Consider the following 27,942-nt stretch of genomic DNA (forward strand, 5'->3'; position numbering starts at 1 on the left):
TGTTATGTCGGGGGGGGAGGAGGAAAGGGGAGGAGGGAGATCTGAATCTTTTTTTGTTGTTGTTGGGGTTTTTTTTGTTGTGTTTTTTTGTTGGTGTTTTTTTTTTTTCCTTTTTAAAGTCAGTATTATATATATTTATATATATTATATATATATTTATATATACACAACACCCGCTGAGTTCTGCATATCCCACCAGGAAGGAAAATAGCTCTCCCTTTTGTAATTTAATCTTTTTTTTTTTGTATTTTCTCTCTCTTTTTTTTTGTGGTTTGTTTTTCTTTTCCTTTGTTGTTTTTTTGTCTTTGTTGTTTTTTCTTTGTTGCTTTTTCTTTGTTGTTTTTGTTTTCTCTTTGTTGTTTTTTTTTTCTTTGTTGTTTTTCCTTTGATGTTTTTGTTGTTTTTTTTTTCTTTTTTTTCCTTTGTTGTTTTTTTTCTTTGTTGGGTTTTTTTGTGTTGGTTTTTTTTTCAGTGTAAACTGTACATCCCAGATGAAGAGAAGATGGCTGCAGCAGGGGTGAGCAGAGGAGAGGAAGGTTCACATCCAGAAATCATGAAACCATCAAAAAAACCCCAAAACAACCCTGAAAGAAACAAAAAAACCCCACCCCACACTAAAAAAGAAAAAGAAACAAAAGAAACAAAAAAAACCCACATTAAAAGAAAAAACAAAACCCCACATTAGAATAAAAGAAAAAGAAACAAAAACCCCACAAAAAACAGGAAAAAAACCCAAAACAACACAAACCCCCCAGAAAAAAACCAGAAAAAGAAAACGGGAAAAAAACCCAAAGAAACAAAAAAGAAAAGGAAAAAAAACACACAAAGAAACAAAAAAAAAAAAAAAACGAAAGAAATGAAGAAATTACTGAAGGAAACAAACCCATGAAAAACTAAAGTAAAAAAAAAAACAAAACAAAAGCAAACAAACAAAAAAAGAAACTACCAAAGAAACCACTAAAAAATAAAGGAAAAAAAAAGGTAAAAGGAAGACACAAAAAAAAAGAAACAAAGGAAACCACTAAAAAAAAAAACAACAACAAAAAATGGAACCACAAAAAACCCAAAGAAGAACCACAAAACCCCGCTGAAGAAATAAAGGAGGAAACAGGAAAGAAGCAAAGAAGACACAGAAAAAAAAGAAAAGAAAAAAAATGATCCAAAAACTACAAAAAGACAAAAAAAAATTGCAAAAAGAAAAAAGAGTAAAAGAAACTAAAAAAAGACAAAAGGAAAAAAATAACAAAAAGGAAGCAAAATTACCAAAAAACCCAGAAATGACAAAAAAAAAAGGCAAAAAAAGAAGAAATGACAAAAAAAAAAAGAAACTAAAACAAAACCACAAAAAGAGATAAACAAAAAGAAGGAAAAAACAATAAAGAAAAAGGGAACCATCAAAAAAGAAGAAACTACAAAAAAAAAAAAAAAAGAAACCACCCAAAAACCCCTACCCCCAACCAACCAAACCAAAACACAACCAAAACAACTCCAACCCTCCCCAAGAAAGGAACTTTCCCCCCACCCCCACCAACCAAGGAACCCAAAACGAAACCAAGGGGTGAAATGCTGCTTGACCCACAGCGTGTGGCAGAGTCCCAGGTCCTGTGCTCAGTCCACGGCGCCTGTCCACGTGTGTCAAGACATCCAGAGCGTCACAGCGTGTCCCCCACTGTGCAAAGGTCCGAGTCACTCACTTAGTGCAAAGGCAGTTCAGGTTCTTTTGTGGTTTGTTTGTTTTTGTTTTTATTTTTTTTCTTTATCTTTTTTTTTAATCTTTTTTTTTTTCTTTTTCTCTTTTTTTTGTTAAAAAAAATAAGCCCTCCTTTTCTTTTTTTCTTCTTCTTCTTTTTCTTCTTTTTTTTAATTTTTTTTTTTTATTTTTCCCCAAAAGGAGGCACAGAAAGCCCAGCCCAGTCCCCACCCGCTGAGTGCATCGTCAGGTGTCCGTAAGCTAAAGCAATGTAAACATCCGAGGCAGCCGCGCCGCCGCCCGGCCACGGGCAGGGCAGGGCAGGAGGCTGGAATCTGGCAGCATTTTATTGTTTCCTTCTCTCTCTTGTGATTGGGTTTGTCACTTGGGTTTGTAGCCTGGTGTGGGGTTTTATTTGTGGGTGGGTTTTGGTTTTTGTTTTTTGCTGCAGGGCCTTGGTAAAAGAGAAGCAAAGCGCCGGGGGCGGCCGGGGGCTCATACGGAGGCAATGACGATCATCAGGTGAGGAGAGATGTTGGAGATGCTGGCCAGGAGGTCCGGGGCGAGGCGGGACAGGTGGCTCTCGGAGAACTCGCAGGGTGGGAAGATCTGCAGAACGTAGGCAGGCTGCCAGGAGGGAAAGGACAGGGGTGAGGGACACGGCAGGGTGAGGGACACGGCAGGGTGAGGGACACAGAGGGGTGAGGGACACAGAAGGGTGAGGGACACAGAAGGGTGAGGGACACGGATGGGTGAGGGACACGGCAGGGTGAGGGACACGGATGGGTGAGGGACACGGAAGGGTGAGGGACACGGAAGGGTGAGGGACACGGCAGGGTGAGGGACACGGCAGGGTGAGGGACACAGAAGGGTGAGGGACACAGAAGGGTGAGGGACACGGATGGGTGAGGGACACAGAAGGGTGAGGGACACGGCAGGGTGAGGGACACGGATGGGTGAGGGACACGGAAGGGTGAGGGACACGGCAGGGTGAGGGACACGGAAGGGTGAGGGACACAGAAGGGTGAGGGACACGGCAGGGTGAGGGACACGGATGGGTGAGGGACACGGAAGGGTGAGGGACACGGAAGGGTGAGGGACACGGATGGGTGAGGGACACGGCAGGGTGAGGGACACGGCAGGGTGAGGGACACGGAAGGGTGAGGGACACGGAACGGTGAGGGACACGGCAGGGTGAGGGACACGGAAAGGTGAGGGACACGGAAGGGTGAGGGACACGGAAGGGTGAGGGACACGGATGGGTGAGGGACACGGAACGGTGAGGGACACGGAAAGGTGAAGGGACACGGAAGGGTGAGGGACACGGATGGGTGAAGGACACGGATGGGTGAGGGACACGGAAGGGTGAGGGACACGGATGGGTGAGGGACACGGAAGGGTGAGGGACACGGAAGGGTGAGGGACACGGCAGGGTGAGGGACACGGAAAGGTGAGGGACACGGATGGGTGAAGGACACGGATGGGTGAGGGACGGCTGGGAACAGTCTGAAACAGGACAGCTCTCCAGCCCAAAGCCTTCTGTGGATCTATGGATCCATGGATCTATGATTCTATGGATATGAATCTATGGATCCATGAATCTATAGATCAATGACTCTATGCATCTATGGATCCAGGAATCTACGGATCCAAGAATCTATGGATCTATGGATCCATGAATCTATGAATCTACGGATCCACGAATCTATGGATCTATGAATCTATGGATCCGTGAATCTGTGGATCTATGGATCTGTGGATCCATGGGTTTATGAATCTATAGATCTATGAATCCATGGATCCAAGAATCTATGGATCTCTGAACCTAGGCATCTATGGATCCATGAATCTATGAACCTATGGATCTATAAATCTCTAGATCCAAGAATCTATGAATATATGAAACCATGAATCTATGGATCCATGAATCCATAGAACTATGCGACTATGGATCTATGAACCTATGGACCTAGATGATGGAGATAAGGAAGAAATTCTTTACAGTGAGGATGGGGAAACACCAGAACAGGTTGCCCTGGGAGGTTGTGGATCACACAATCACAGAATATTGCTGGTTGGAAGAGCCCTTCAAGATAATCCAGTCCAACCTTGGATGCTCCCTTTCTGGAGGAGCTCAAGGCCAGGTTGGATGAGGCCTTGAGCAACCTGGGCTGGTGGGAGGTGTCCCTGCCCATGGCAGAGGGTTGGAACTGGATGAGCTTTAAGGTCCCTTCCAGCCTAAACCATTCTACGAATCTATGAATGCTGGGCCAAGTGCTTGGTCTGTGAAATGAATGTCCATGGTAGCAGAAGACTCCAGAACTGATGTTAGTGGAGTTCCACAGAGCTTGGGCAGCCTGGTTCAAACCACCTATGGAGCTGGTGGTGTTGGGTTGATGGTTGGACTCAATACCCATGGAGGGCTTTTCCAACTGAAACAGTTCTATGATTCTATGATCCCAGACCATTCACACCCAGGAACAGATCAAATTTGGTTTGATGCAGCAACACAACTGGAATGAAGGCTCCACATCACCAACCCCAAACCTTCAGTATTTACACCAAGTGCTGTGTAACAACAACCCCACAAATGCTACAGGCTCGGGGCAGAGTGGCTGTAAACTGCCCAGCAGAGAAAGCCCTGGGGGTGAGTTGGGCAGCAGTGTCTGAAGTTGAGCCAGCATGTACCTGGGTGGCCAAGAAGGCCACCAGCAGCCTGGCCTGGATCAGCAATGGTGTGGCCAGCAGGAGCAGGACAGGGATCATCCCTCTGGACTGGGCACTGGTGAGGCCACACCTTGAGTGCTGGGGTCAGTTTTGGGCTCCTCACTCCAAGAAGGACATTGAGAGGCTGGAGTAGGTCCAGAGAAGGGACACAGAGCTGGGGAAGGGTCTGGAGAACAGGGCTGGGGACCAGCAGCTGAGGGACCTGGGGGTGTTCAGTCTGGAGAAGAGGAGGCTGAGGGGAGACCTTCTGGCTCTCTACCACTCCCTGAAAGGAGGCTGGAGTCAGGTCTTTCCCTGCTCGTACCTGGTTAGAGCCGGGGTTGGGGACGTTGATGATGCCTGCAGCTTGCTTGGCCTGCAGGTAGCTGATGAACGCGGCCTTGAGCGACTCCGTCTGACTGACCACATCCTCCTGGTCTCGGCCACAGGGCAAGGCCAGCAGCAGGCAGTAATCACTCTCCACCTGCAATGAAAACATGAGGAGATAAAGCAAATGTCTGCTGGGACAGGCCCGCTCCTGACATAGCCTGCAGTGCAAAATCCTCTCTTTGAACACCTTTGAAGTTACAAAAGACTTGCTGAAAGCTCAGCCAGCTGAGATGATGGAGAGGAGTGAAAACTGCACCCAGCTCTGGAGTCCACAGCGCACAGACAGCGACCTGGTGGAGTGGGGCCAGAGGAGGCCACAGCAATGCTGGCAGGGCTGGAGGCCCTCTGCTGGGAGGCCAGGCTGGGAGAGTTGGGATTGTTCAGCCTGGAGAAGAGAAGACTTCATGGCACCTTCTGGTGGTCTTTCAGTTCTTCAAGGGCTGATCAGAACGCTGGGGTCTCTTGTGACAGGACAAGGAGTGATGATTTGGAACTTAAAGAGGGAGATTTAGAGTGGAGAAAAGGGAGAAATGTTTGACTCTGAGGGTGTTGAGAGCCTGGCCGAGGTTGCCCAGAGAGGTGGGAGCTGCTCCATCCCTGGAACCATTCCAGGTGAGGTTGTTTGTGGCTCTGAGCAACCTGCTCTGGTTGCAGATGTCCCTGCTGACTGCAGGGGGCTGGACTGGATGAGCTTTAGAGGTCCAAACCAAAGCAGTCTGTGACTCTGATTTCCATGGCTGCCTGAACTCCACCTTCCCCCTTACTCAGACAAGTTGGAGCCAGCAGGAATTTGTTCCAGGGATCAGGGATGCACAATTTTAAAGGTTTCCCAACTGTGCCATTCCCTTTCCTACAAAAGCAGAGCAACTCATGACTTACAACCTGCGTTTCACACTCTGGGAAGAAGGAATCATAGAATCACAGAATGGTTTGGCTTGAATGGAGTGACCTTGAAGACCACCTAGTTCCATCTCCAAACACACAGCTACTGTCAGAACCCCAAAAGCACAGCTTCACAGGTATTGCATCAGGTTGGAAGGGACCCTCAAAGCTCATCTTGTCCAAATCCCCTGCACTCAGCAGGGACACCTCCAACTACAACAGGCTGCCCAGCGCCACCTCCAGTCTGATCTTGAATGTCTCCAGTGATGGGGCCTCAAGCACATCCCTGGGCAGCCTGGTTCCAGTGTCTCACCACCCTCACTGCAGAACTTCCTCCTGATGTCCAACCTAAATCTGCCCTGCTCCAGTTTCAAACCACTGCTCCTCGTTCTGCCACTACAAACCCTTCTAAACAGTCCCTCCTCAGCCTTTCTGTAGGTCTGAAATGCAGCACTAAGGTCTCCCTGCAGCCTTCTCCTCTCCAGGCTGAAGAGCCCCAATTCTTTCAGCCTGTCTGATCATCTTGGTGGCCTCCACTAGACCGTTAACATGAGAGAATCAAGGAGAGCCCAAGTTTCTGGGTGAGCTGGTGGGATTTTGTACAGAGCCCAGTTTTCAGCACTTCCCAAGGCAGCAGCTCTGCCCCAAGCCCCATCCTGAGCCCTCACCATCATCCTGCGTGCAACACCCTCCAGCTGCGAAGCCTCCAGCCGCATGCGCTGGGCGATCCTCAGCGGGGGCCCTCCCTCGGGCGCGGGCAGTGACCGGTGTGCCAGGACGTTATTCCCGGAGACAAAGTGGAGCTGAACAGCAGCAGTGTCGTTTTTGAGAGCCAGAAGGCCCTGCCAGACAATGGGATATTTCTGGGGAGAGAAGGAGAAATATCAGACACAGACAAAGGAGAGGGGGATCTCACACCCTGCGCGAGCCACTCGCTTGCCTCCCATATTTCACTGGCAATTAAGATACCAGTGCCTTGGCACAGGTGTGGCACCACCCCAGTTTGGGTCCTGCTAAATCACTGCTCCAGTCCTCTTTCCTCTACCTGGCTGAGCCGCCCGGGTGACTCTGCTCATCCCAACAGCAGAACATCCTTCAGCCTCCCATGCAGCATGAGGCAGCACAGGGCTGCCACCAAACGCTGTTTTCTCTCTTAATCACCGAATGTTAGGGACTGGAAGGGACTTCTAGAGATCATCCAGTCCAACCCCCTTGCCAGAGCAGGATCACCTACACCAGGTCACACAGGACCTCATGCAGGCAGGTCTGGCATATCTCTAGAGAGGGAGACGCCACAACCCCCCTGTTCCAGTGTTCCAAACAGGAGAACTGAGGAAGAGCAGCAGAGTTGCTGAAGATTATGTTGGAAATACTCAGTGCTGAAAGCAACTCGCAGCTCCTCATCAGTGCCTGGCTCCCCACCATCCCCCTCCTCTTCCTCAGCCTTGGGGCTGGGGCACCCAGAAAGCAAACAGATGATCAACTGCCTTCTCCACATCTGATGCGAGAGGTCAGGTATTGGTGCCACAGGTGAGCTGAGCTACGCACAACCTGATTCTCTCTGCCCTGCCAAGGAACAGGACCCTGCTGAGCCAGGAGAGGAAGCTGGAGCCGATACTCACTGTCAGAAGCTGGACCATGTCCACAGGTCTCTGTGACACAGGGTGAGGAGATGGCTCCTGTTTGAGAGCAGACTGGGGCTCGGGGCGACTGAGGGGCAGCCCTGGGGGGGCCCCGGGCCCGGCTGTGGTGGGGATAAACATGGACTGCTTGGGAACCGCCTGCGGCTGGTGCGGTGACGGAAGCTCCTGTTTCATCGAGATGGCCACGGGCGAAGGGTAGGAGGTCTGCCCCGTGTCTGCCTGTGCCCTCTGAAGGTGGACATGAGGCTCCATCTGTGCCGCATGCCTATTTACAGTGGGGTGGTGACTCTGCTCGGGTCCTGCTGCCGGAGGGCCCTTGGGATCCTGCGGGATCTGAGGAGTCTTGCTGCGCACTGGCTGGCTGGCGTGTGAGTGCTCGCCCTCCGGCAGACCCTGGAAAGCCAGCGGTGGGGGAAAGAGGGAATACTTTAGGCTGTGAGCACAGCAGAACTGTTAACCAAGCTACCAGGACACTAGCAGGTTGCTGGTGGAGAAATCTATCTCCATGCCACAGCACCAGCCCTGCTGGAGTGGTGCCTAGGCCAGTTCCCCACCTTCCAAGGCCACCCCACCAGCCTCTCACACCTGAAAGCTGGAATCACATCCCCTGAATCCTCCTCCAAGTCCACCCATCCGAAGATATCTGACCTAGAGGCCACCTCAATGCTGACAAACCTCCCCCTGACACCTCTATGTCTAGAAACCTTTTAAGTCAGCTTCACACCTCCTGGTCTGAGTTCTAAAGCAGTTAAGCAAAGGGGTTTCTTTACTGGCCTGTGCAGCTAACCAGTGGGTTCAAAACCCAATCCCCACATAAAACTCCTCTTGTGCTAGGAGCTTAAGAAGGGCTTGGAGACTAACACAGAGAGATAAATTCAGCCACACAAAGCCACATCAGGGCTATCATTAGCTCCAAGTGCTCCAGATTCCAGGCAGAAGAACAGGGGATTCTTTCTCACCTGAGACGGGGTCATGCTCCGGGAAGGCAGCCCAATGGGCGAGGCACCCGGAAACTGGGGGTGCCCGAGCTGTGCCGCCGTGTGGTAATTCCTCATGTCGCCATAGACAGACCGATAATCGTGAAAGGAGCTCCCTGCAGGGTGCATGATCTGCACCCCGTGGGGGACCACCACAGGCTGCGTCAGAGGCAGTCCAGGCAGCTGGCTGCTGGAAGGGACGCTGAGGAGCCGTGGCTCGCTGTGAGGGGAATGAGCCATCTTGCCTTCGGAGGATTTGGGTGTCTCTTTGCCAGGCTGCGGGGTCTTGCTGACAGGGGGGGTTTTCACAGCCCCCTCAGGAGTCCGGGATTGTCTGGATTCCGAGTGGTGCTCGCCCACAGCAGCCATGTGCGGGTGCATGATCATCCTGACGTCCCGCGGCACGTTGTACTGCTCCAGCCTGATGCTCGTGGGGTGCATGCGGTAGTCCGGCTGCATCACCAGCACGTCGGACTGCACCTGGGCTGGGCCTCGGCACACCGTGGTGTGGTGGTAGTGCATCTCCTCCTCAGGGGGATGCTGAGAAGACAGAGGAGGCATGACGATGTCCCGGATGGGAGCTGGCTGGGGCGTGCTCGACTGCTGAGGTTTGATCTCTATCTGGGGTTGCAGAGCAGCTCGGGGGGAGTGCAGCGCTTCCGGGCGGATGCCGTAAGGGATGCTGGAGAGAGAAGGGGTGTTCATCCTCACCTCACCTTGGGACAGGTGGCCCAAGGACACAGTCTGTGTGACACTGTGAGGGGGCATGATCACAGATTGCTCAGGATGCATGCTGGATATGTACTGAGGAACGGGAATCCCCGGTGCCAGCATGACTGGGGCACTGCTCGACAACGCCGGGGACGAGGTGCTGCCGGGATGACAGGCACGGGGGAATGGCGACGGTGAGTGCCCACTGGTACGTGGTGAGTGCGGCTCCTGCTTGGTCACCCCCAAGTGGGAAATAGCCCGGTCGGTTGGGGTGCTGGGTCCCGAGCTGACGTGGTTGGCCTCCGAATGCATCTTCCCAGAGAGGGAAGGGTGGTGAGGACTAACCCCAGGGCTCAAGCTGGATGGTTGCAGAGTCTTTGTCTCCACTTTGAGAGCAGCTGGGTCAGACAGTTTTTTGTTCACGACCATCTGGTTATGGACGAGCACAGGTGGAGTGTTGACAGCCTGCGTGAGAACCTTGCTGGGCTGGGAGGCTGGAGTCTGGACAGAAAGGTGGGAGGCATCTGGCTTCTCCAGCACAGCGCGCTCCTGCTTGACAGAGGAGATGACAGGCGACGTGTTGTACGGTTGCGTTCCTAGTACCAAAGAAGAATGGGTGGAAACAGTCCCATAGGCTGCCGAGGTCTGGGAGCCCTTTGGTGTTGGCTGGGCTGGCGTGATAGGCTCCTGTTTAATCTGAGACTTGGACACAGACTGCTGGAACTCTATATCCACAGCGCTGGCCGGAGGAATCTGGCTGATCTTGGCACTAATTCGCTGGGGGCCTTCTGTCTTCTGCCCTGAATAACTCAGAAGCACCACACCTTCCGAAGTGTTCACCCGCAGCCCTGGGCTGGACCCAGTCTCTACAGGCCTCTCCTCAATGATTGACATCGACCCCGGATGAAACCTACTGTTATCATTTGTGCTTGACCTCTGCTTGAATTTGGGTGAGGGGGCATTGACCAAACACGTCTGGCTTTGGGGAGCCTGCTTCACCAAGGTGATCCGGGGAGCCTCCTCCAGATCCACGCTGTGGGGCATCCTGCTTATAACTGAAGTAGCTTTGGGAGCGATCACAGTGCTGATCTTTTCCTTCTCGGTGAATACCGGCGCTTCGGCCACCGGTGGCTCCAAGGCGTTGGTGAAGGGAACCGCTGGCTTCTCCTCTGACACTGGCTTCATGGCCTCTACAGCAGGGTGGAGGGATGCCTCCTCCAAAGATGGTGCGCTCACCGGCTCAGCGTGTGTCGTCGTGACGTGTGTGGAGGTGATGCTTGTCGCCGAGACGTACTTGGGCTCCATCAGTATCTTCCTCAAAGTGCTGGAGTTTGTGTCGATATCTGACGCCTTCGTGTCTGGGGGGAGAGCGGGCGGGGGTGTGGAATGGGCACGGGGTTCCTCATGCCTTACCATCCACTCTGGCACCTTAGCAGTGCCAGCATGAAGGGGGACAATGGTAGTGGGCACCGGCGTGGGCAGCTTGGCTGCAGGGATGGCAGGAAGGGCTGCATTTGGGGCGCTCGGCGGTGTGATGGGTGTATTCTCCAAGGGCGACCGGATCTTGAACCCGCTCTGACTTCCCTCGTCAAGAGGAACCGGTGGGGTGACCAAGTCCAGAGGAGCTGGAGCTGGTGCTTTCGGAGAGGTGCCAGTTTCAGCAACAGCTTCATGTACAGCCACAACATCAGCAGCTGCAGCCTTGCTAGAATCTGAAGCGTTTGGATCTACAGATACCTGAGCTGCCATCTTAGTTGGCTTCTCCTCCTTTGAGGCTTCTTCGGGCTTTGTCTTGATTTCATTGACAGGGGGTGACTTGCTCTGCACCCTCTCTGGCTCAAAGGTGTTGACTTCGACAATGTCACCCTTCCTGCCTGTGCTCCTTTTGCGCCTCTGCCGCGTGGTTTTCTGCCGCCCCTTTTCCTTCCGAGCAACTTCAGCCTCCTGCAAGGTCTCAGCCTCTTGCGCAGAGTTGGAAGATTCGCTGAAGCTGACTTCGGCCTCCTTGCTCTCCACCTCCACTGCCGACGGGGCAGAGCTGGGAACTGGCTGCACTGCAGGCTCCACGGCAGCCTCACTCTCCAGGATATTATTCACTGCCTGATCCGTCTCGGGCTCCATCTCCTCCCGAGGCGATGGCAGCACCAAGGGCTCTGCAGGGATTTCAGCCTCCGATTCGGCAGGATAGGTCGGGGGAGCAGGGAAGCTTTCTGTCTCCACAGAAATATCATTGATGATGGAGCCGATGGCCGCTGCCAGCTCCGTCTCGCTGGCCTGGTGTGCAGGTTTGTCTCCCTCCTCCTCCTGACGCACTTCAGACACGTCTGCCGCCGGCTCTTTGTAGGCAGCCATTGATGGTGGGGTTTCGGTGAGCTTGGCAATGTTCTCCACGGCCTGCTCCAGTTCAATCTGTTTTGCTAACTGGGCAGCTTCGGGGGACTGTTTTGCTTCCCGCATCACCTCTTTCTCTGTTTCTGGGAAGGAATCTTCTACCTCATTCTTAACGAAATGAGGTGGCAAGATGTCCTCCTTCTGAGGACTCTTCATTTTGGCCGGTGACACCGCTACCGGCTCTACATCCTCATCAGTTGGCCGCAGGGCGCCTTTGACTTCATCCACGTTGAGGCGGATCTCCACATTTTTGAGACACACGGAGGCTTTATCTACAACTGTTTTGGTGTTTTTATACCTTCCCCTTTTGGATTTTGTAACCTTTTCTGGCGCCGGTTTCTTCTCAGTGATCTCAACCGTGGGGATTTCTAGCTGGTTCTTCTCCACATCCAGCTCTTTCCTGTCACGTTTCTGCTCGCTTGCCACTGGTTCTTTCTCCGTGACTTTGGCTTTATTGCCGTTGTCAACAACACCCAATTCCAGGCCACTTCTTTCAGCAGCATCTTCAGCTTCAGCCAAGGTATCTGCTTTTGGTTCATTCTTCCCTTTCTTCCCCTGTTGGCTTGTAGCAGCTGTTGTGTAACCGTGTGTTAGCTTCTGGGACCTGGGAGACCTCCAGCCTTCAGTAGGCTTAGGAGCTTCCACAGCATCTTTAGCTTCTGCCTCCTCCACCTCTTGCTGTACTGCTTCTGTCTTTATTGGAGAGATGTCCTCCTCTGGCTTCCGGCGGGTTTTTGGGGGTCTCCCCCTCCTCGGGGTCGTTGGAACAGTTGTCACCGTTTCCTGTGGTTCCTTTTCCCCTCTCTTTCTGGTGGATCTAGTGACCTCCATGGAGTCCTTCACCGGAGATGGACCTTCATTATCCCCTGTGGTAGCATAGACTGACCTTACGTTTCTGCGCCTGGTCCGGCTTATTGGCAAGCTTGGCTCCACGTTTTCAGGCTCTGCAGCAGAACTCGGGGATTTAGCAGCGTTCCTCGGAACCTTCTCCACTTCTACTTTCAACTCAGAGAGCTTCTGCATCTCCCCCCGTGGAGAGCTTGACCTTTTCAGCTTTTCACGGTCAATTCTTTCGCTCTTCCTTGTGACAGGCTTCTCTGTGACGCTAGCTGTGGCCGACTGCACAGGAGTCTTGGAGCGTTTGCTCTTGTAGGACTTTTTATCCTTGACAGCAACTGGAGCTTCCGCTTCCATATCATTGTCAGACACGGGTGGAGGGACCTCGGCAGTCGCCTCCACCTTTTGACTTGCACTGGCATCAGCGTTGGCAGAAGGTGGAGGATTTTCTTCTTTAGGCTCAGCAGCTTCATCAGGCTTCTGAACAAGCTTGGGCAGAGGTGCAATCAGCTGGACGCCTTCAGGTTCTGGATCTACACCATCCTCCGCTTTGGAAAATGAAGATCCAGGAGTAGGAGGCTTGGTATCCAAGTATGAAGGATGCTCTGTTGCCACAGCATCTTCCTCCGATGCCAGGCTTGTAGTAGTGACAACTTCTTTACTAGCTTCTACAGCTGGTGGGGGTTCAGTTTGCTCGGGTGGTTCAGTTTTGACAGGAGCAGCAAGTTCAGGGAAAGCTTTTGGTTCCTCTGCTGCAGAAGCAGGTTCAGATGGTTTTTCTTCTTTTACAGAAGCTGTTTCCACCACCACCACCTTTTCATTCACCACCTTCTCAGAAGTGACTGGTGCTGGTTCCTGTGGTAGGACAGCAACTGAAGAAGGACCAAGTGCTGAGGAAGTTTTATGTTCTGGTTCTTTGCTATCAGGAACCGTTTCTGGTGTTTTGGGTCGGTTTTCTTTATCTTCCTGCTTTTCCACTTCTTTTGGTTTCTGATCTTTCTCCTTTTCTTTCTGCTGCATTCGTGTCAGTTCAATGAATCTGCTGTGGAAGAGAACCACTGGTTCCTGCACCAGGTCAGCTGCACTGTTAGTCCCATCAGAGGAAGACTGTCTCCCATACAACCTCCCAGAAATGAAGTCCAGATCATCATCTTTCCTCTCTAAATGCTGCAGGCGCTTGGAGTCCTGCTCAAAGATTGAACTATGCAAAAAACGAGAGGCAAACAGTTCCTGCCTCTCTTGTTCCTCCTCTTTATGATCTTCTTTCTTATCATCCAGTTTTCCACCTTCTGAATCAGTCCTGATTTTTTTCTTTTTCATATACCAAGAGGGAATAGGTCTCGGAGCTGAGTCAACCTTCTCTTTGTCTTTATTGTTTCGAAAGCTTGCAAATCGTGAATCCCAGTCTAGAAAGGACCAGTTCTCCTCTCTGGAGGAAGAGAGAGACTTAGCTCTTTCAAGCAAGGCCTTTGTGTCTGGTGTGATTGTCTTGTCCAATGCAAAGGAGTAAAATTTGTTTCTTTCTAAGGAGCTCGACAGTCGTTCCTCTCTCTCACGTAATTTCTCTTCTCTGTCTCTTAATAAAAAAGACAACCTGGAGCTCTCTAAAAGGGACGAGGCTTTTGGGGAATGGGGCTTGTTTTCACCATCATCATCCGAGTCTGAAGGCACCTCACCGGGCTCCAGGTCCCGTACAGAGCGCTTGCGGATGCTGTCTCTTTTGACGATGCTGCTCGGGAAGCTGATATCAACTCTGCCAGGCTCCTGCTTCCCTTGTGTTTCCCATCTACTCGAGTCATCCTCAGAGCTCAGCACAGAGAGTTTTATTTTAGCCATTTCTGCCATCTGCTCCCTTCTGCTGGAATCGTAAGGATTGAATTTCAGCGAGTCCTCCCTCACAGTCATGTTGGAGTAGGACAGACCCTTTTCTTCTATTTTAGGTGACTCTTTGGTTTCCTTTAACGGCATTAGCCTTGGAGAATCGAGCGTGTCATCATCTTCTTGGAAAGGGAAGTGTCTGATGCTAGGGGAACAGGAGGTCCTTTCAGAGTCTTCGCTCACCTGACGAGAACTTCTGTAGTTCCTTTCTCTTTTAGTGCTAATTTCAAAGTCAAACTGGTCAGTCTTTTTCCTTTTACTTGGTGGAGAATCATCAGTGACATCTTGGGGAGGTTTTCCCACCTCATGGACCAAGCTCCTTCTTTCGTACTCATCAACATCTTTCTTTGGACTGCCAAACTTCTCAGACTTGGCTATCTCCATTTCCAGCTGCTGCTTTAACCTGCGGCTTTGCTCCATTTGTTTCCTATAGCTCTGCGTGTGGTCGATATCAATGCCGATCTTCTCCTCAGTGTCGGTTGGCTGAGGTTTCTCTTGGCCAAGTTTATGGTCAGGTATGTCTTCTGGCAGAGCAGAGTAGTTCTTCCTTGCATCCTCTCTCTCTGTCCCTTGGTCATCTTGCAGCTGCACCTGTTTATGTTGGGGTTTTACTGGATTCAGTTTTTTAGAAGAGAGTTCCTGAACTTCCACTGGTTCCTCAGCTGTCTCCATGAGCCTTGCCTGCAGATCCAGGGTGGGACGCATGGCAATTCCACCAACACTGAGAGTCTCCTGAATTTCTTTGGGACTTGTAACAGGAATAAGTCTGTCCAGTTTGAGTTTTTTTGATTCCCTTTTAAGCATCTCCTTCCTCAGGGGTTTTCTCTCCACTTCACCTTCCCTTAACACGGTTGTTTCTCGAGAGGAAGCTGTTGCATCGAGCTGCTTTTTCAAAGCCACACGTGCATCCTCCTCGTCTTGGCTGCTTCTTTTCACTTCTAGTTTTTGTCTGTCAGGCTTCAGATTTGCATCAGCGAAACGCCTCTTACGTGCCTCCAACTTGTCCAAGTCTACCGCATTGGCCCCCTCAGAGGTTTGCTCTGTCTTCAAATGCTTTTTGGGTTTCAGTTTTCCCTCCTTATCCACTACTTCAACGTGACTGGCAAGGGCCTTCTCTTTTTGTACCTTGGTTCTGACAGGTTCCAGTTTAGACTGCTCAGACTTGGTTTGCTCAGCTTGAGAGGTCTGTGTTTTCTGCTCCAGGAGGGGGGACTTCATAGTGTCGTTATCAAGCTTTGCTCTCAGCTTCTCCAAAGCAGGCTGATCAATAACTTTCCCTTCCTTTTCTTTCACTCGGGTCAGCACGACGCAGGGCATTAGCTCCAGGCGGTTTTTTGCCGTCCCTTCTTTGTCACCTCTCTCTTTGCTTTGTTTACTATTGCCCTTCAGTTTTTCAGGGCTGGGCTCTCGCTCATTCTCTTGATCTGTCTCAGAAGACTGAGAGCTGGGTGAATGGATTTTTGCTTTTCGTTTCTGTTTATCTATTTTCTCCTTTTCTACTTTTTCTGGCTTTTCCTTCCTGACCAAACGCTTCTCCTTGTCCACCCTCTCCTGCTCAAACACTCTCTCCTTCTCCACTTTCTCGTTTTTTGTGTACCGTTCCATGCGGGCTTTGTCCAGCTTGTCGTATCGCGGAGGGGACAGAGAGCTGCAGCTGCCGCTGCGATCCGATGACCTGCTGTAAATCCTTCTCTCTGAATCGCTCTGCAGCCTTTCTGACTGTGAAGGCGACGCTCCGGGGCTCTGCGGGCGCCTGGAGTGCGTTGGACTCTGGCTCCGTTCGATCGGTCTCCGCTCGTGGTCTCTGTCCCGGTCGGATTCAAACCGTTCCCTCTCCCTCTCTCTCTCCCGCTGCCTGTAACTGTATTCCCTTATGTCCTGCTCGTACGGATCGCCCCGGTAATCCCGGTACTCCCGTGGGTCATCGTAGTAGCGTGGGTCGTAGTAGTCTCCTTGGTAGGGATCCCACTCGGCATAGAACTCCCTGCCTCGGGCTGGGTATTCTCGACGAGGATCTTCAGGATACGTCCCTGGGGTCCGAACGGTCTCGTAGTAGGTACGGTCAGGGGCGTACTCGTAAGATCCTCTTCGCTCATCTCTGCTAAAGATAAGAATAAATGGGTCAGTTCTCCTTCCCAACCATACCCTCTGCTGTGGGGGGGCATCAGTGCAGAGTCATTTCTTTATACACACATCTGTACACAGCTGCACACAGAGATTCAACCACAACAAATCTGTGTGCAAGTCATGATGAAAAAGATGCAGAACATGATACAAGGACTGGAGCAGCTCTTCTGTGAAGCCAGGGTTGTTCAGAATGGAGAAGAGAAAGCTCCAGGGTCACCTTAAGGCAATCTTTCAGTATCTGAGGGGGGTTACAGAAGAACTGAGAGGACTTTGTACAAAGGCATGGAGTGACAGAACGAAAGGTGATGGCTTCAAATTGGAAGAAGCTGAATTTAGATGAGACATGAGAATTAAATTCTTCCCTATAAAGATGGTGAGGTACTGGAACATGTAGCCCAGAGAAGCTGTGGAGGCTCCAAGCTTGGAAGTGTTCAAAGCCAGGTTGGACAGTGCCTTGAGCAACCTGGTCTAATAGCAGGTGTCCCTGCCCTGGGACACTAGATGATCCTCAAGGTCCCTTCCAACCCAAACCATTCTAGGATTCTCTGACTAAATGCTTTGTTAGCTTATCAAATACCCTACTGCAGTTAACTGGTCATTTCCTGGCAGCTCTGCCAAGTACCTTTTCACCATCCTTACTGCTTAATTTTTGCCAAATTCAAGTATTGCACTGAATTAAAGCAAAAGCTACACAGCTCCTGTGCACCCACACTGGTATGGTGAAGAACATCCCAGCTCACAAACCTGAAATCCACCTCTGAGAGCATGAGTCAAGTGTCTGCAATCTCTCCACTACCAAGCAGTGGCTAAAACTGCAACCAAAGAGAATCTGGGATCTTCACATGACTGCAAGGGAACAGGAATGGCCAGGAGGAGCTTGGAGGAGGACCAGAAGATGCAGAATTACAAGACTCACTGCAGAGCTCACTTGCTCACTGTGTGATTCATTATTCCTAAATAGCTCCTAATGACTACAGAATCAGAGTCATTTTGGTTGGAAAAGACCTTTAAAATTGACTCCAACCATTCTCTAACTCTACCAAGGCTGGTGCTAAACCACGTTGCTCAGCACCACATCTCTGTGGCTTTTAAACAGTTCCAAGGGTGGGAATTCAACCACCTCCCTAGACAGCCTGGGCCAGTGTTTGAGAGCCCTTTCAGTGTAGAAATTTCTTCTCATGTCCAACCTAAAACTCCCCAGCACAACTTGAGGCCATTTCTTCTTGTCCTGTCACTTATTCTTAGGGAAAACCTCACTGCAACCTCCTTTTTGGGAGCTGTAGAGAGCCAGAAGGTCTCCCCTCAGCCTCCTTATCTCTAGACTGAACAACAACAGGCCCCTCAGCTGGTCCTCCCCAGCTCTCTCCTCCAGACCCTTCCCCAGCTTTGTTGCCCTTCTCTGGACCTGCTCCATCCCCTCAATGTCCTTCTTCTAGTACAGTGACAGGCAAGAGAAAACCACCACCTCATGCTGTTCCAGGAATCAGTGCTCTACTCAGGATTATTTGAGGAGAAAGCTGTGACTGGACAAAGCCCAGCTGACTCCTGGAGGTTAACAGACCCCCACTAATGCCCTTCTCTCTTTGGGATGTGGAGTTTGGAGGCAACAATTACTGGCTGCTTGATGGCACATCAAAACATCTGGCCAGGACTGGGGAATGAGAACTTTGATTTCCATTATGCAAATTCTGATTGCCAGTTTCCAAGCCCTCCTCACGTTTACATCTGGCAATGTTGCATCTATGGTAGACCAGTCCGTTTTGCTGCAAAAAAACATGGAATTTATCTAGGTCACAAGTACAATCGAGTCCTTAGTCACAGGTAAATCAGCACCCCAACAACTGAGCCTCTGAAGGTAATAAAAATGCACCCAGACAAAGAGAAAATGCTTCCCTCTTCACCAGTCATCAGCAATAAACCCACAGGTGTTTATTCAGCCACTGGAGGCTTAAATGCGGAGTGGTTCTTGCCAGGCAGCTCTCAGCCACGGCATGCAGAGAGAAGTGGCAACACAGGGTCACAGCAGGCTCTGTGGCACATCCAAACCAGCCAGACACTGTCATGGCAGATGCTGCAGGACATCAGCACTGAACAAGTTTTTCATAAAATCCTAGAATGGTTTGGGTTGGAAGGGACCTTCAAGATCATCCAGTTCCAACCACCCTGCCATGGGCAGGGACACCTCCCACCAGCCCAGATTGCTCAAGGCCTCATCCAACCTGACTTTGAACATTTCCAGGTTTGAAGCTTCCACAACTTTGCTGTGCAACCTGTTTCAGTGCCTCACCACCCTGACAGGGAAGAATTTCTTCCTCATGCCTCATCTAAATCCAGCATTTTCCAGTTAGAAGCCATCACCCTCATCCTGTCACTCCATGCCTTCGTCCCAAGGCCCTCTCCAGCTCTGCTGTAGGCCCCCTCAAATTCTGGGAGGTTGCTCTAAGGTGTCCCTGGATCCTTCTCTTCTCCAGGCTGAATAGCCCCACCTCTTGCAGTCTTCATAGGAGAGGTGCTCCAGCCCTCTGATCATCTTTATGGTTTCCTCTTGATCTACTCCAACAGGTCCATGTCTCTCTCTCCTGTGCTGAGCACTCCAGAGCTGGCCCCAGCACTGCAGGTGGGGTCTCAGCAGAGCAGAGGAGCAAAATCCCCTCCCTCCACCTGCTGCTCACACTGCTGGGGATCAGGACATGGCTAGGGCTGGGCTGCCAGCACACACTGCTGGCTCAGGTTCAGCTTCTCATCACCCAGCACTTCCAAGTGCCTCTCCTCAGCACTGCTCTCTATCCATTCTCTGCCCAGTCTGGATTTGTGGTTGTGACTGCTCTGATCCAGGGGCAGGACCTTGCACTTGGCGTTCCTGAACTTCATGAGGTTGGCATTGCCCAATTTTTCCTGTCAAACAGCTAAAAAAACTCCTGCAGCCTCACTCATATGTTATTGCTTTATCAAGTTAACAAATGAAGCTGTTGAAAAGGGGCAGGTGGCAGATCCAGTTTTATTCTCAGCTTAATAGCTGAGCAGCAGTTTATCAGACTCATCTGCACACAGCTAGTACACACACTGCTCCTGGAAGCCATCACAAAGAAGCTGTTCTTTGCATTCCTAAGGAATGACAAATGACTCACAACTGTGTCCTGCTGACCCACCACAGCAACCAGAGCCTAAATATACAGCTGAAACCTCCACCTAGGTGTGAATTTCAGTGACCAGCTACACTTCAGATGTGTGATACTCTGGCTGCACAGTTTTAAATCTGACCATCTACACTGGTTTTAAAAAAAGATAATATCAAGAAGGTAAAAGACACTAAAAATATGCTAAAATTTGTTAATAAATCCTAGAATGGCTCAGGTTGGAAGAGACCTCAGAGATCATCCGCTCCAACCTCCCTGCCATGGGCAGGGACACTCCTCATCCAGCTTGGCCTTAACCTCAGGGAGGAGACATCCACAGCCTCCCCAGGCAGCCCATTCCAGAGTCTCACCACCCTGGTACTGAAGAACTTCTTCCTCAGCTCCAGTCTGACCCTGCTCTCCCTCAGCTTCAAACCTTTTCCCCGTGTCCTGTCTCCAGACACCCTCAGGAAATGTCCCTCTGCAGCCTTCCTGTAGGGATCTCTTCAGGCACTGGAAGGCAGCTCTAAGGTCCCCCTGGAGTTTTCTCTTCTCTAAGCTGAACACCCCCAGCTCCCTCAGCCTATCCCCATAGCAGAGGTGCTCCAAGATTAAGTTGAGAGGAAGAAAACTAAACAAACTAAACTGTTTGTTTAATAGAGTGTTGAGACACTGGAACAGATTGCCCAGGGAGGCTGTGGATGCTCCCTTCCTCCAGGTATTCAAGGCCAGCTTAGATGAAGCCTTGAGCAACCTGGGCTAGTGGAAGGTGTCGCTGTGGATGGTGGGGGGCTGAAACTAGATATCTTTAAAGTCCCTTCCAACCCAACCCATTGTATGATTAATTTCACTTAGGATAATGCTGCAAAAGTAGTAAAATTAAGCTCCTGTGCCACGTGCCTTCTTTCTGCCAGCATTTCATAGAAGTCTCTGATATCCTGCCCCGTTTTCTCCATGGAATGATAAAATGCCAACTGACTTTCTCGGTTTGCAAAGTCCACCTGAAAAACAAAAGGGGGAAATCACCTTCAGTGAGAGAAACATCCCCATTTTAACACCACTTCCCTGCCTGCTGCAGCCTGCAGGTGGGAGCAGAACTGGAAATGGGGATGATGATATATAACAAACCCCACATCAAACACTTCCCAGGACTGGCCCTAGCACCCCCAGGAACAAAAACCTTTCTCTCTCAACTCGGTGTAGCTACGTGGGGCTCTGTAGCTACCTCCTTACTGGGGTATGCTGCTGGAGCTGCCAGACCAGAGGCTTCAGCAAAGCAGCAGGAAAAATACAGGTTATTAGAGTAGTATTGACGTTTTTAATGCTACAGCTCCAATTACAGCTCCAAAGTCCCTTTAATCTCCTGGCAGTGCTACAGCAGGTCAGCATTATTCATCTACTTCAGACTCCACGTTCTCTGCCTGGGGTGGGACAGCAAGGCAGGAGCAGGAGGGAAAGGAATGAGGCCTCCTAAGCTGCAGCTCCCTGCTCTGGCTACTTCAGGAGCTGCTGTTTTCTAGCCAGGGGTGACAATATGAAGAAGCTGAGGTGGGGTGTAGCTGATGTGAAAAATACAGGATTCGAATGGATTTAACTAAATGTATGTCACAGAAGGCAGCATTTTTAACACTGCTTCCTGGTTTTTTAAAGCTGTCAGCCCAGGCACTTGTATGACCACAGCAGTGAGGGAGGTGCTTGTTGCCAAGTTGCTAAGTGGCAAGACCCACAAAGACAAGATGTGAAACTTGCACTGGCCACACGTTTGATTGCACATCAAGGCTGTTTCTGCTCAAGCACCACACTTCCAAACGACCATACAGCCAACTCCTAACCCGAATGGGGTTGAGGCTGCTAGGGTAATAACACACCAGAGGAGAGATCATGCTCGAAATTGTTACCCACTCTTTAGTAGGAGAGAAGAAAGGAGGAGGAGGAAGATAATTCAGAGGGTTGGTTGACACCTTATGCCCCCAGTTAGTGGAACTGATGGGACAGTTGGAACAGGGATTACCACATTGACCCAAATCCAAGACAGCCCTCTGAGTGTGAAGTGTGGCTCCAGCTAAAAAGTAGTTTATCTTTGTTTTTTTAAGCAAGTGGATTTCATTTACTGTTCTGTAAGGAAGGAGCTGGTTTCATGCTTGGGCTGCTGGACCCCATGGGTGGTGCAGTGTGCAAGCCACTGTGGATGGCCTCAGCCAGGTCAAAAGCCTGAAGCATGAAGCAGCTGAAATGAGTGATGTGTAATCCTGGAGGAACATACACTACAGTGGGTTATCCTGGAGGAGCTTACACTGTGAAGGGCAAGCCTGGAGGAGCTCACACCATGATGGTTATCCCAGAGGAGCTCACACCATGATGGGTTATCCTGCAGGAGCTCACACTGTGATGGTTATCCCAGAGGAGCTCACACCATGATGGGTTATCTTGCAGGAGCTCACACCATGATGGTTATCCCAAAGGAGCTCACACCGTGATGGTTATCCCAAAGGAGCTCACGCCATGATGGTTATCCCAAAGGAGCTCACACCGTGATGGTTATCCCAGAGGAGCTCACACCGTGATGGTTATCCCAAAGGAGCTCACGCCATGATGGTTATCCCAAAGGAGCTCACACCGTGATGGTTATCCCAGAGGAGCTCACACCGTGACGGCTATCCCAAAGGAGCTCACACCGTGATGGTTATCCCAGAGGAGCTCACACCGTGATGGTTATCCCAGAGGAGCTCACACCACGACGGGTTATCCCAGAGGAGCTCACACCATGATGGTTATCCCAGAGGAACTTCACACCCTCAGATTTCACTTTTCTACCATGGAAATGGACTGAAGTTTGCCTTGGATTCAGGTAAATGAGGCAGGAACATGGACACCAACACTCAGGAGCTCAGAGAGACAAGTTCAGTAAAACAAACGGCAGAATACTGGAGAAGGCTTTGTAGGTACCAGCTGAAGACACCCTAACATTTGGTAAGCCGAGTGTAAAAAAGCAGTGTAAGCCTTTGATGCCTGGGACAGAGGCATCCCACTGAGTATTCCTTTGGGCTGGCAGTCTGCAATGCCAGCATTTGAGGGGTGAGGCCTAAATGCAATTGGTTTCTGGGTTGGTTTGGGTTTTTTTTTTTTTTTTGGTTTGTTTTGGAGGTTCATTCTGCACACCTTAATTTTATTCCCACCGATTTTCCTCCCCTTGGTCTCTTTTACAGCTGCTTGTGCATATTCAATCTCATTGTAGAGAACCAGGGCCATGCCTTTTAAGCGGTCAAACACCACCTGTAAAAAACAAAAAAACAAAACAAAAACCAAATAAGAGCCTCATCCACAGGACTTAACGTCAGTCCCAACAAAATCCTAAGTCATGAGGATACCAGGAAGAAAGTTCAATTTTTCAGCAAGGTAAATTTGCAGGCTTTTCTGATGAGGCATGTTGGTAATAACGAAGAGACAATCAAAAGGCCACGGGACTGCTTTGAGTTGTGGATATTGTGGCTTGAGGTATTTTATGCCTTTATTTTGTTTTTCTGTATTTTACTTTTGTTTTCTTTAATGACTGAGGTTTGGAATTTACTTTTTGCTTTTGTTCGTTTTCTCTTTCTTTACTTGTAGGGTTTAGGGGTTTTTTTGGGGAAAAAAAAATTCCAGTGTGTTTTAGGGGGGAAAAAAGGTGAAGGGAACATTTCATCCCCAAATGGAAGCAGTTTCTGCAGTACCACTTAGGCAGCTGCTCAACACCTGATCTCTAAATATTAGCTTTAGACTTATTATTCAAGCAACAACAGCTATACTAATGTCAAAGCTGCAACACAAACCCACAAAAAAATCCTTTTAAGGAGGCAAGACCATGATCCTGTGAGGATTTACACACGTGTGGCCTTAGCTCTAAGCACATCATTGTCCAAAAGAAAGACCCAGGACAAGTGGGAGGCTTAAGCTTAAGCAGGTGTGTATATCTCTAGCACCGATCCGATGCACTCCTGCTGTGTTGGCTGAGTCCATGGCACCATCACTGACCTCCTCTCTTCTTTCATGCACTTCTGTCAGTGTGCCTATGCTAACTGCTTTTAAAAAGTCATTTTTTGGTCTGATGCAAAACACAGAGTTATGTATAATGATGTAATTAGCACACCTGAGTGTTAACTACTGAATTAGACATTCCTCCAGTGTTTGCATTCCCAAGAATTTGGGATGGGGAGAGACTGTACTGCACAAGAGCAACAAATGGTTTCCAACACTCATTAGCTCGGCTCATTCAAAACACTTCTGGGTTGGTTGGTTTGGGTTTGTTTGGGTTTTTTTAATCCCAGAACACCAGAAGCAGCTGCTCTAGGGACCAGATAGACAGGATACAAAGCTATGGAGTCCTGTCAGCCAAATGACACCCCAGAGAGAATTTCTCTAGCTGACCACTAAAGCCCTGGACAGTTGGGGGTTGAAAGGACAGGATGGGAAGAAAGGAAGACAGGAACAACTTGAAAGCAGATGGCAAAGCCTCCCACCTACCTTCACCACAGGCCCGTAGCGGCAGAAATGGCGAGTTAAATACTGATCCGTGACGTTCGTGGAGAGACCATCCAACCACACGCAGTTGGTAGGCATGCTCTTCCCAAACCCCAGCTGCACACAAAAGGGCAAAACTTGCATCAGAACAGGGCCGAAGTCTTACACTGACTGAACAGAGCACTCCTAAACCATGGGATCTGAAGGAAGAGGGGTCACTTCTATGGCTTTGCTACGGTTAGCATCTGGTACTGGTGCAAGCGAGGCAAAAATCAGAGAGGAACTAATAAGAATGAATTCTCCATGCTGGAATCAATACAGTGGGGGACAACACTGGGCTCTTCTGCAATTCTAATGCCCCTGGAATGTGACAGTTTGGCAGCTCTGGAGAGGGACAGCCCCTGTTTGTCAGCAGTATTGGAACAGCCTTTGAGGTCAGGGAGTGTCAGCCCCCAGGGCCACTCAACCCTGCCACAAAATCCTGATGAATCCCAATTCTGGTGGTGGTTGAAAGCATCACCCAGGCATTAAAAACATCTTGCTCTACACAGTAAAAACATCTTACTTCCACAAACTGAGCTGCTGCAAAAGATCCTGCAATGCCCTAACTGAAGTAAGAGGGAGAAGGACGCAGCCCAGGGAGGGTTTCTTTACCTTGAGGCGGTTGTTTCCCAGGTACTCCCCATCCATCTTCTTAATGGCTTTGCAGACGCTGGCAATGTCGCAGTACTGCAGGAAGGCATACTGGGGGACACCATTCACCTTCTTGATGTCAATATCCTGGGGGAAGACACCAAAGAGAACCACCCACAGTCAGCAACAGGCAGGAGAGGATGTTCCACAGACCCTGTTAGACTTTTCTGGAGACACAGTTTCAGCAAGCAAGTTTTCATCAGGATTTTCTTCAGAGAGAGGATAGAAGTGATAGCAGACAGTTAAAAACTTCACTGCTGGATCTCACTCAATGACAAAACCAAATCCTTACTGATGTGGGGAAAAGCTCTTTGGAATGCAGATTTAGAGCTGCAGCCTGCAGAAGTAAGCCTGACCAGATCAACAAAGAGTTTGTAGAGATGGCAAGAAGAGACTGCTCGGAACCAAAGCAGCAGAGGTTCCTTTGCGCTCACCACGGCTCAAGAGAACACATCCTTCTCCCATCCTCAGTTTGGAGTTTCTTTTCCAAATAAACACGATCCATTCTATTCCTAGAAACAGAAACTGATGCTGGGCACGTCTCTTGAACCATCCTGAAGGCAAAGAAGATCCTCAACTTCTCCCACTCCTGTTGTTTGATCCCAAGCCACCACAGGCCTGTTCGAAGGCGGACACAGTCAGGAGGAAGCCAAATAAAGGCTAATTTTGATCCATTGCACAACCCCAGTGAGCTCAGAGCTGACATCTGGTTACCATTCCAGCTCAGCACTAGCACTGGCAAATGCACTGAAAGCCTCTGAACAAACTCCTGATGTTGTGATTCACTGTGAGCTGAAAATAGCAGGTGGAGTGCTGTGCTGTGTGTGTGGAAACAGCCCAAGCTTCCTTTGTGAGCTGCGTGCCAACGCCAGCACACCAACCCCAGCACCAACGCTCCAGCATCCAGGACAGGCTAATTTCATGGGTAATAAATTTAGGGACGAGGCAGCACTTTGATACACATTCACCCAAGAGCTCTTTATCTGAGGAAACAGAAGTAAGCAGGGAGATTTACACAACTATTAGACTTCTACATCCCCAGCCTAATGATTTAAGTGGAATACTAATAGAGGACTACATTTCCAGGAGGCTGAAGTAGCACTAAGTGCAACCATGGCAAATTATACTTGACCACTCACCCTGGGCAAGCAATTTCTTCTGACAGGCAAATAAAATATCATTACTTTGCTCATTATCCACAGGAAAGGTTATAAAGCTGGGCCCTTTTCCACCTGAGCTTTTAAGTTTTCATGGAAATTGTGCAAGGCAGTGCTGCTGCTGCAATCTGCCCAATAAAGAACATTGACAGGACAGCACTAGTCACTGAAAAGCCAATTTCCAGACAGTGCACTGCCACTGATAAGCATCTTTATCAGGACAGCTCTGCTGCTCTAACATTAGACAAGGGTTTAAGCCACAGACACCAGGTGAACTGATAAACCCATGCGGATGTCAGGGGTACAGCAGAGGAGGGAGGTACAAGAGCTGCCACACAACATTACATGTACAGTTTGGATTTGTCCACATCCTACATGGAAGCACATTTGCCTTTCAGTGAGGAGAGAGGAGAAAGAAGAGAGAGAGGAGAGAGAGGAGAGAGAAGAGAGAGAGAAGAGAGAGAGGAGAGGAGAGAGAGGAGAGAGAAGAGAGAGAGGAAGGAGAGGAGAGAGAGAAGAGAGAGAAGAGAGAGGAGAGGAGAGAGAGGAAGAGAGAGGAAGGAGAGGAGAGAGAGGAGAGAGAGTAGAGAGAGGAGAGAGAGGAGAGAGAGGAGAGAGAGGAGAGAGAGGAGAGAGAGGAAGGAGAGAGAGGAGAGGAGAGAGAGGAGAGAGAGGAAGGAGAGGAAGGAGAGGAGAGAGAGGAGAGAGAGTAGAGAGAGGAGAGAGAGGAGAGAGAGGAAGGAGAGAGAGGAGAGGAGAGGAGAGAGAGGAGAGAGAGGAAGGAGAGGAGAGAGAGGAGAGAGAGGAGAGAGAGGAGAGAGAGGAGAGAGAGGAAGGAGAGAGAGGACTGCTGCTCTACCCCATTTAGCTGAAACCTGAAATCCCTTGTGTGTCATTGGGAATCCATCTGCTATGTGCCTCTCCAGCCCTGCTGTCAGGGCACAGACTATGACAGCTGATGGCTACTTCCACAGCCAGTCCTTTGTTTCAGCAATCAACAGAAAACTGAAGTTCTATCGCTGAGCTGTATTGATTCCACATGAAAAGAGAGTATTTTCATCCCAGGTACCTAGTTAGGCTTTTCATCCCAGATTATTATCCACAGGCTGACTTTTCCGTCCTTCACAACACCATTTCCCACTGCTTGTAGCATTATTGCAGGTCAGTAGAGAGAGATCAGGCAGCGAGGCCTCAGGCAGCACAGAGAATTGACCTACCACTATTCCACCGAAGCGCTGGAAGATGTTGCGAAGGTCATGGTAGGTGGTTGTCTTCTCCAGGTTGCCAATGAAGAGAGTCCTCGTTGCTTTGGGGTGAAACTCATCTATCCTTTCATCCAGAGGACGAAATTCATTCTCACTTTCTGTTTCTAGAGGCAAGAGAGAGCAAGAAATTTGTAAAGCAGGGAAGTTTGGGTTTTCATCTGGGTTTGGTTCGGGTTGATTTGTTTGTTCTATTTGGTGAGGCTCTAAAATGGGTTGCCCAGGGAGGTTGTGGATGCCTCCTCCCTGGGGGTGTTCAAGGTCAGGCTGGAATGAGGCCTTGAGCAGCCCAGTCCAGTCAAGAGACATCCCTGCAGGGAGGTTGGAGCAGCTGATCTCTAAGATCTCTTCCAACCTAAACCATTCTGTGATTCTATGATTTCCTGATGAGCAGATAGGGACTTTTTGCAAGGGCTTGCAGTGATAGGACAAGAGGGAATGGATTGAAGCTGGAAGAGGGGAGGTTGAGACAGGAGACGAGGGAAAAATTCTCTCCAGTGAGGGTGGGGAGACACTGGAAGAAGTTGCCCAAGGAGGCTGTGGATGCCCCCTCCCTGTTGGTATTCAAGACCAGGTTGGATGAGGACTTGAGCAACCTGGGCTGGTGGGAGATGTCTTTGCCCATGGCAGGGGGTTGGAACTGGATGATCTTGAAGGTCCCTTCCAACCCAACACATTCTATGAATCTATGAATGTGAACCAGAGCAAGCAATGTCTCTGACAAAAACACAGTCGGTTGTTATTTATGTGCAATTTACAATCTGCCTCACACCACTGGGTGAGGGTTGAGGAAATAGAGCACCCCAGGTAAAAGGAAGCTCTGTTTGCCTGCTGCTGCTCTAGACATTCACTCTTTGAACAAGTATTAATGCTTGAATGCCTGAATTCAGAACAGGCTGCACTGCACCTGGGGAACAGCATGTGGAAGAGGTTTGTTTTCACAGATCAGTTTTTAGACTGGGAACTCAACCTCATGCTCAGTGCT

At 49.9% G+C, this 27,942-nt stretch overlaps 1 protein-coding gene across 1 annotated transcript in view; it reads right to left on the reverse strand.

Annotated features, from left to right (window-relative positions):
- Positions 1-1,905: 1,905 nt before the first annotated feature.
- The window catches only part of SPEN (spen family transcriptional repressor), an 82,678-nt gene continuing 56,641 nt past the window's right edge, over positions 1,906-27,942 (reverse strand). Inside the window, exons 6-15 of the mRNA XM_054394872.1 lie at positions 26,913-27,064; positions 24,500-24,625; positions 23,849-23,962; positions 22,508-22,621; positions 20,249-20,349; positions 8,271-16,203; positions 7,291-7,704; positions 6,337-6,531; positions 4,722-4,880; positions 1,906-2,317 (exon numbers count right to left, since the gene is read on the reverse strand). Of these exons, the coding sequence (XP_054250847.1) occupies positions 2,186-2,317; positions 4,722-4,880; positions 6,337-6,531; positions 7,291-7,704; positions 8,271-16,203; positions 20,249-20,349; positions 22,508-22,621; positions 23,849-23,962; positions 24,500-24,625; positions 26,913-27,064 (9,440 nt within the window). The 3' untranslated portion in view covers positions 1,906-2,185. The remainder of the gene's footprint in view (positions 2,318-4,721; positions 4,881-6,336; positions 6,532-7,290; positions 7,705-8,270; positions 16,204-20,248; positions 20,350-22,507; positions 22,622-23,848; positions 23,963-24,499; positions 24,626-26,912; positions 27,065-27,942) is intronic.

Source organism: Indicator indicator, chromosome 32, assembly GCF_027791375.1.
Source record: "Indicator indicator isolate 239-I01 chromosome 32, UM_Iind_1.1, whole genome shotgun sequence".
NCBI lineage: Eukaryota > Metazoa > Chordata > Aves > Piciformes > Indicatoridae > Indicator > Indicator indicator.